The sequence below is a fragment of the Poecilia formosa genome, unplaced genomic scaffold (assembly GCF_000485575.1).
Source record: "Poecilia formosa unplaced genomic scaffold, Poecilia_formosa-5.1.2 Scaffold106, whole genome shotgun sequence".
Taxonomy (NCBI): domain Eukaryota; kingdom Metazoa; phylum Chordata; class Actinopteri; order Cyprinodontiformes; family Poeciliidae; genus Poecilia; species Poecilia formosa.
Genome location: NW_006800045.1, coordinates 1506889 through 1516390, shown reverse-complemented (window position 1 = coordinate 1516390; position 9502 = coordinate 1506889). Strand labels below are relative to the sequence as shown.

The window sequence follows — 9502 nt, the reverse complement described above, 5'->3', positions numbered from 1 at the left end:
TGTGACTGCCCCGAGGGCATCGGGGCCCTCGGGGCAGTCACACCCAAACTGGAGCAGTGGCTCAAACAGATCCCAGGAAAAACATCAGACATCTCAGTCCAGAAATGTGCAGTTCTAGGCACAGCCAAGATACTGGAGGAGAACCTGAAGCTCCCAGGCCTCTGGTAGAGGACCCGAGCTCAGAGGATGAAAGAGACCCCCCATGGAGGGTGAGAGGGGAATTTTTTTTTTTTTTATATATATATAATGTCTTATTTACTAAAACATACATTTACAGAATTCATATTTTCCTCAATTAGCAGAAAAACTCAGAGTTATCGCCCTCTATGCACGTTATTCTGCAAGAACCTGGAGTCTCCACTCATTTCTAAAGACCCAATTTTTCATCTAGCTTTAGCATTAAAACACATTTTAACAAGAGATCCAGGAAGAAGAAAATGTGGCTAACAAGTCATCTACAGGCTGAATGAGAGAACAGCAACAAAACCAGAAGAAACAGTGAAATACGATGCAGGGAGAATAAAACATAAGTGTACAAAAGAGCAAAAGATAATAAGCACAATGTCCAATATGCAATAAGAAATAAAATTAAAGATGGAAAAGGTTTTCAAATTAAAAGAAAAATAACTGTGGAGCTACAAAGCAGAGGCCGAGGAGCAGAAAGAGGCAGAAAGATTGATTTCCGCTCGTCCTCTTCCCCTCATTCTCTTCTCACTGGAACGGCTCCCTAAAGTCTCTGGATTAATGGCTCCATTTCTGCTGCTCATTCATCAGATTCAGGAAAGCATCCCACAACACAATCCCTCACTAGGCCCTCTCCTGAACTAGATACCTACCTGCCAGAACATCCTGTAGGCTCTGAGGGACTTTCAAAGACAGACAGAACAACTTTATGTCGGCTTCAGGTCAAACAACAGATTGTCTGTCAGAATATGTGGTTGTTGGCCTTCATTGGTGATAAGTGGCAGGTAACACTTAGAAAACTAAATCTGAACTGATTATACTCTAAAATAGACAGAAAATCTGAACTAGAAGCTCCTTAATCTTTAACTTTAGCATGCAGCAGTGTCTCTAGTGGTAAACATTAAAACATGGATATGAAATAAAATGAATAGTTTTGTAGAAAAACCTGTACATATGTAGCCTGTTAGCATGCTGAAGCTTGTGTGACAGTAACCTGTAATTCCAGATGATAATTAAAAATGAACTTTTAAGTAGAATATATGTCATCTGTAAGTTTCTGGAGTTCTGGAAAAGTAACTTATAATTTCCAGAAAGTGTCCTGTTATCAGATAAACCTGAAAGGTAAAGAGAATTCACAATGTTGCCTTTTTGTTTCATAAAAAGCTGAAGTCTCAGGTGAACTAATGCTAAACTGAGTTTGTTGTTGTTGTTGTTGTTTTTTAAAGTATGCTATGAGTTTTAGGAAATACTCTTTAATTACCTTATTTTTTTCCAAAAAGTAACTTGTAAACTCAAGAAAAGTATTCTGGAGTAGACAACCTGAAATGTCAAATTGTTACATGGAAACATAACTACTTAGAAAAAAAATCTACATGTCTTTTAAACCTTTGGTTTCAACTGTTCTGTAGTATATTTTAGTAGGTGCTTTAGTCCAGTGACTTGGTTTTTGTGGTTTGTTTTCATCGTGGCGACATTCGGCTCTTTTGTGCTTCCTGTATTGATGATGGTGTAGAGGAGGCGGTGCTGTAATCTCTCTGCTGCATGCCTCACTGTCCCACACTGTGCTGTAGCGCTGCCATCTACTCTGGCCTTTCACAGCGTGTGATAGCTAACATGCCAACCCTTGACCGTTCCTGATTAATGAGGCCAGCAGCCACTGTTGGGACCATATCCCTGTGGAGCCATATTGTTCTTCCTCCATGCATACATATTTTATCCCATCTGTCAGTTGGCGCGTTCTCACGCCAAACCCAGCCTCTCCATACTTATTATTGATTATTAAGTCCTGTTTTAGACACCTAATGATCCTATATTTCTCAGCACGTTCGTCTGTCATTCTGTTGATCTCGACAAATGTTAGAGGTTCAGCCAGGTCCAGAGTGGGTGTGAAGAAATGACTGAAATGGATGTGGATAGGAATAATTAATGCGGTGTGAGGAAGGAGTGGAGCAGAAAATGAATGATATACAAAATCTGGCATTTGTCATGACCAAGGTCATCTGGGGAGGTCTCATCACTGTAACGATGTAAACAAAGTTATAATTCAAACTTAAGCTCTCCTGCTCTCCATACCACTCCATCTCTCTGCAGCTGGTTGTTTTCTCAGCAAACATTTTAGAAATCAGTTCTCGGATGACCTTCGATTTAGCAGGAAATGAGATGGAGATGAACTTCAAACCCCCTGACACTGAGGGAGATGGGTCTATTTAAACAAACACTTAGAAATGATCCAAACTTTGTTTTAAGTCGGGTGATTAACTCTGCTAAAGCTACTTCCATCTCCGATTAGTGAGGGTTCATGTTGGCATTAGTTAGATTTACTAAAAGATTAGGATTCTTAAAAACCAAACTAGCTACAGGATTAAATAAATGTCTACTTGCTGTTGTTGGTTTTATCCCAGAACTCTGAGCAAATTTATGATTTAGTAACCTCAGGTTGAATCTTTTCTTTAAATCGACGGCCAGATAAGCTTTAATGTATTTTTGTGAAAACCTGTTTTTATTCACTCCATGACTCAGTGATGGGGGATTATAGGAATTACATCGTGTGTGTGTGTGTGTGTGTGTGTGTGTGTGTGTGTGTGTGTGTGTGTGTGTGCTATTGCTGGTAGCAGCATAATTACAGGTTAGTTCCTGTTTGCTCTCTGGAAAAGTTTAGATCTGAAGCAGGATGTACTTTCTTCCACTGGAGCAAAAGGAAAAATCTCCATTGCCTGATTGCTGGGACTGCGCACCACATGACTTTGGCAATATTTACCTGTAACTGTTATACTATAATGATGAAAAAACAAACATTTTTGATTCAATTTAAAGGCCTTCTTTGAGTAAGAACAGCATTAATAAAATATTCAGCAAGTTCGGCTTTATTCCTTATGTGCCTAGTGGATCTAATTAGCATCATACCTGAATTTACACCAGTGGTTGGTGCAATGTTCAAATTTATCATTCCTAATTAATTTGACATCTGGTTGACTCCAAAAAACAAGTAAAGTTTTTGCACAGTTAGACAGACATTAAAGTTCAGACATTAAGAGAAAAAAAGATTATAAAATGATAACTTATGCTAATGCTAATAATAATTATGGTGCTAATAATGATGGTAGTGTTATGCTGGTATTGTTAGCAATTTTAATGTTCTATAACTTCACTATTTTATAACCTTATCACATTTTCTTTACAAAACTATAATTTTTGCACAAACTTTCTTTAAATGGTCCATAAATGTTGCATCCTAAAAGTTTGCAGAATATCACCCAGACATGCAGGATTTACTGTTTACACGTTTTTTTAAGCTCAGTGAAATTGTCTGATCTTCGCCAAATGGAACAAAGCGGCAGTTTATGGAGACGTTTCACTGTAATGTCATGTTGCGACACCTGGCAGCTCATGTTCATGAGAAAAGTAGGACGTTTTGTTTGGCTGTGAGGTTGTCCAGATGATCTGAATACCATTCTGACAATTGCTGCAGTCGCTGCTAAATGTCAAGCTGGAGGTAGAAATGGATTGTGAGTCTATAAAACCAGTATTGGTCGGCAATAAACAACTTCAATTGAGTTTTTGGACTTTGTCCAAACAAAACGTCTCACAGGAACAAAATAGAGATACTTATTAGAAGGTTTGTTTACAAACTGCGGTAAAGAAATCTTGTCTTTGGTCACCTAAAGACCTGCAGCAGATGGTAACCTCCCCGTTCTGAAACAAAACACTCAGAAATGATCCACCCCCACCAAACCCTGACCCGGGATTAAACAATAAGACAGAGGACACCGCAACAGTTCAAATCCGCAAACCAGCTGCTCTCTAAGACATTTAATACCAACCAGCAAAGGGAAAACATGAGCTCAGGTAGACATTTTCCAGACCTCTGGAGTTAAACTGATGGAAATAAAGGCACAGGGCTGGGTGTGAACAGAACCAGCAGAAACATTCAGCTCAGATGGTCTCAGCTTATCCAGGATCCCGTTGTCTAATCTTTGTCTTATTTGGCTCATCTGACATCGTATTTAAGTAGCTTGAGTGAATAATCTTTTAAAGCACTCGACTGCATTCACAAAGCTATTAGTGATATGGGTTGGATTCTTTCCCATTGATCAATCCAGTATTTAATTAAAGACAAAAATGGAATGAGAAGTTTGTGAAATATGCTTAAATTAGTTCAGTTCACGTGCAGCAGCTTATCCACTGAAGAAGATTTTCTGACCACATTTAGATTTTTTTTGCATCTCTTGTCCACAATTTTTGGTGAGAAACTAAAGCAAAATCTAAAAATAAAGATTTCCCCAAGTGTTGACAAAAAACTTTTTGTTTGTGAATCAATGTGGAGATCCAGACGTAGATTTATTGGCTGGGTTGTTTATCCAGCATCCCAGGTCTGCTTTACGGCCAGGAATCATTTCTCCTGCACGTTTTTTTTTTTTTTTTTTTTTTTAGGAGGAGCTCCACCTCCACCATTAATAAAATGTTAATTTTCCTCCAAAAAGTACAGCTCTAAATTATGCAGTGACCTGCTTTGGTTGCCGTCGTTAGCTGATAGAAGCTAATTAGACTCACAGGAAGATGAGTTTCAACAAGCTCGTTAGACTGGAGTCAGTTGTGGTTAGAGAAGGCAGCGGATGAGGGGCCAGCATATGGTTGGGACAGTGCTTGGAGGGTGTGTGTGCGCGTGTGCGTGCGTGCGTGTGTGTGTGTGTGTGTGCGTGTGTGTGTGTGTGTGTGTGTGGGGGTGCGCGCGTGAATGGAAGTAGGACAGGTTGACTGTTGTAGCCAGAGTCAAAACTACTCAATAAAATCCAATTCTATTTATTATTTTATGACGCATGAAAATATTTGAGTGAAGGTTGTTTTTTAGATGCCACCATACCAGTTTATCCAACTTTAAGTTGATCCATACCAGTTTATCCAACTTTAAGTTTATCCATACCAGTTTATCCAACTTTAAGTTTATCCGTACCAGTTTATCCAACTGGTATGGTATCAACCACAGCAGCTTTAAAGTTTTGATTCTGTTTCAAGGCAATCTCATATTTCTGAGTTTTCAAAGTTTGGGATCTGTTTGTAGCTGTAGAGAAATCGTTATGACTTGGTTTGTTCTTAAAGAACCGACTCTACGTTTTTGGCAGTGCAGTTTCCGTTTCTAACTCCAGAGCAGTCAAACTTTTCTTTAATCCTTAAATGGATCTGATTAATATTTCTGCAGATTTCTGTAAGTCTTTCTAAGTTTTTCTTATGGAACTGGCAGATTTTCACTCATTTTTTCTGTTTTGTTCCAAAAACCGTCTGACTGTGCAGCTTATAATTTATTAAGAGGAAAAAACTAAAAAAGAACATTATCTGTGGCATTTGTAAGAAAATCCTAAATCCAGGAAAGACCTCAGACAGAACCACAGAAATCTGAGTTTTTCAACCTGTTACTGTTTTACATGCAGCTTAATGGAGGTAAAAGTCATAATTTCTATCATTCAAGCAGTTTGAGATTTTTAATTTGTACGAAATAGGAAAAATTGTGGATTTATGGAGTTAATAGAGACATATACTGGTTCATTAATGCTTTAACAGAATTCAGTGGTTTAATAAACAAAACTGTTCAGATTCTGGATAAAAATGAGTTAAAATGCAGTAAAGAAAAACTTTAATAGACGTTTAGATAAATAAAGCCAAACCAGTTTGGAAAGAAGACATAAAATTAATTCAAATCAAGACTTTTGAACAGATCAATTGAAAACTTACCTGAATTTATAAATTAAAGTTGTTTTATCATCTTTGGTTCTAAGTATTTTATCATAAGTAAATGGATGTCAGCTCCTTGTGGGATCTGTTTTTAGGGGGCTGTCCCTTTAACATTGCAGCGCCCCCTGGTGATCGGATATCTCTGGATCGGTTGACTTCCTGTTTTATTTTGTTGTTCTCGTTTTGTTTCCTGTCTGTCACACCTGCTCATGATGAAGTCGTTGGTTTTGTTTTCTGCTCAGAGCCTCCTGTTCTGCAGTTTTGCTTCTGGATGTTTTATGTAAAGACTTTCTGTTTTTTCCAGTGAATCAATTTAATCTGCATTTTATGAGATACTATCCTACTACTTTTTTTGTTTAGTTTTGTCTTTATGCAATTGAACATGTTAGAAAAAATGCATATATTTCTGAGTGCAGTTTTCTATTTTGATGTTTTTTTCTTTGTTCTGGCAATTTAAAATGTGACTTTTTTTCTATCGGTACTTTCCTCAGGTTAACAGTCTTACTCCAAAGTTTCCTAAATGATATCTTACATTCTTAAGGAATTATGTGTAGCATTAAGTTAATTTGCAGACATTTAAGCCAGCAGAATCAGCCAGTGATCAGGGATTAGCTGTTTGTTTCAGACTGCAGCCAGATTAAGCGAATCCAGGGATCAGTGGATCGATTCCCGCTCTGATCCGACTGTTTCTCCGTCTGCTGTCGCTTCAGATCCCGTCCACGGACCCCAGAACGTCAACGTGGTGGACGTCCGCGCCCGCCAGCTGACCATCCAGTGGGAAACGTTTGGATACGCCGTGACGCGATGCCACAGCTACAATCTGACGGTAAGCGACGTCACAAAGCTGACACTCAACTATTCTCCACCAATAAAGTATTTTGTGCCAAAGAAAAGATTTTCTACCAATTTGGTTTAAGCATATTTCAAAATTAATTCAATCTTACTGAAAGTTTTAGTTGATATTAAACAAATAGAAAAGAAAAAACCTTATCTACCCTCAGTGGTGAAACAAAGAGCAACATACTGTACATTAATGACAAATTTGCATAATACTGTGCAATTATTAAAAATGGCATACTCTAACTTAAAGAAACTAATTAGTGATGGATATAAAGTCTAGCAGCTGCTGGGAGGATGAATTTCTGATCTGTTTCTCCAAATATTTCCCGTTTGAACAGCCAGACTTTCCTATAATGTTTTAAACAGGATTGATCAAAAGTTTTTTTTGGACTTTCTGCAGATTTTTCAAAGATTTTCTTTGAAATCTGATTGGTTTATCTGCATACATCTAAACTGAGCTATCATACTTTGATAGAAGTTTTTACTCTTTCCCACAGAGCTTGATGAGCAGAAATGAGAAATCTGAAAAATCATTAGATCAGTCGAGCATTACATATGCTACAAACATATAACAAATGCAAATATTAATACATCATTTCCATATTCAAGCTTTCATTTCTAATTTAATGTGAAATATATCATATCTAAGACACACTTTTCTTCATTTTGCAGCTTATTTTGTGAATTATGCTAAATAAAACAGTTTGACAAAGAGAAAATACCAACAAGTTAAATGGGAGTTAGCTGAAATTTTGGTATATTTTTTCAGATTGTCTTTGTCTCCTTTTGTCCACAGCTTATTTACTAACCAACTTTAAGCACAAACTGGAGACTAGGCCTTCATGGTCAGAAAGGACAGAAAATGACTTTTAAAAAAGCTGCACACCTGGAGAAAACTGCTTAAGAAAGTCTGAATGCTAATGAATTTATCTTAATAAAATATTTATATTTTTCTATCAATCAATCAATCAATCAAATTTTATTTGTATAGCACATTTCAGCAGCAAGGCATTTCAAGGTGCTTTACATAATTAAAGAAAAAATAAAAACATTATGTGACATTAATAAATAGATAAAAACATTAAAAACATCGAAGACATCAAAACCCGCACTATAACCCTAATTTAGCCGTAAGCAACTTTAACCAGGTGGGTTTTAAGTTGAGATTTAAAGGTGTTTCAGCTGTTTTACAGTTTTCTGGAAGTTTGTTCCAGATTTGTGATGCATAGAAACTGAATGCTGCTTCTCCTCGTTTGGTTCTGGTTCTGGTTCTGGATGCAGAGCAGAACCAGAACCAGAAGATCTGAGGGGTCTAGACGGTTGGTACAGCAATAACAGATCTTTAATGTATTGTGGTGCTAAACCGTTCAGTGATTTATAAACTAACAACAGTATTTTAAAGTCTATCCTCTGAGCTACAGGGAGTCAGTGTAGGGACTTTAAAACTGGTGTTATGTGCTCTATCTTCCTGGTTTTAGTGAGAACAGCAGCAGCAGCTTCTGGATCAGCTGCAGCTGTTTGATTGATTTATTAGTCAGACCTGTGAAGACGCTGCTGCAGTAATCAATGAGGCTAAAGATAAACGCATGGATGAGTTTCTCTAGATCGTACTGAGACATCAGTCCTCTAATCCTGGAGATGTTCTTCAGGTGATAGAAGGCCGACTTTGTGACTGTCTTAATGTGACTCTGAAGGTTCAGGTCAGAGTTCATCACTACTCCCAGGTTTCGGGCTGATCGCTGGTTTTAGTTGTAATAACTGAAGCTGAGCACTGATTCTAGTTCGCTCCTCTTTAGGTCCAAAGATAATAACTTCAGTTTGTTTCTGTTCAGCTGGAGAAAGTTTTGGCTCATCTACACATTTATCTGTTCTAAGCATCTGTTCAGTGATTGGATGGGGTCAAAGGTCACCTGGTGACATCGTAATGTAGAGCTGTGCATCATCCGCGTAGTTATGGAGCTGATCTTATTTCCTGCTATAACCTGAGCCAGTGGGAGCATATAAATATTGAAAAGAAGGGGTCCTAGGATTTAACCTTGGGGTACCCCACATGTGACCTTTGACCTCTCTGATGAGAAGTTTCCAATTGAAACAAAGAAGTCCCTGTTCTTCATGTAAGATTCAAACCAGTTGAGCACCGGACCGGAGAGTCCGACCCAACTCTCTAGTCGATTCAGTAAAATGTCATGGTCAACAGTGTCGAAAGCTGCACTGAGGTCCAACAGAACCAGCACTGTGGTTCTCCCACAGACTGTATTTATGTGGATGTCATTGAACACTTTGACTAGGCCGTCTCCGTGCTGTGGTGAGCACAAAAACCAGACTGGAAGGAGTCAAAGCGATTCATTATTGTTATGAAGCTATTTAATTGTTTAAAAACTCCTTTTTCAATAACTTTGCTGATGAATGGGAGGTCAGAGGTCAGAGATCGGCCTGTAATTCTGCAGTACTGATTTGTCCAGATTGTTCTTTTTTATCAGTGGTTTGATAACTGCTGTTTTCAAAGTCTGGGGGAAAACACCTGAAGACAACGATGTGTTTACTATATGGAGCAGATCATTAGCAACGACAGGCAGGACTTTCTTAAAGAAATGTGTGGGTAGGACATCCAGACAGCAGGAACTGGAGCTTAATTGACTTATAATTTCTTCTAGGGTTTTATAATGAAGTAGTTGAAATTGGGTCAAGAGATAAAAACAGTTTAAAGTTAAAACCGACTTGGTAGAATCTAAAATATTTGCTTTCCACAAAT

The 9502-nt window shown here is 38.0% G+C and overlaps 1 protein-coding gene across 4 annotated transcripts in view; it reads left to right on the top strand.

The window, feature by feature from the left end:
• The window catches only part of LOC103143276 (receptor-type tyrosine-protein phosphatase T-like), a 221905-nt gene that overhangs the window by 145874 nt on the left and 66529 nt on the right, over positions 1-9502 (top strand). For all 4 annotated transcript variants that reach the window (XM_016675116.1, XM_016675114.1, XM_016675115.1 and 1 more), the window contains exon 9: positions 6621-6736. In XM_016675116.1, coding sequence (XP_016530602.1) covers positions 6621-6736 — 116 coding nt within the window. The remainder of the gene's footprint in view (positions 1-6620; positions 6737-9502) is intronic.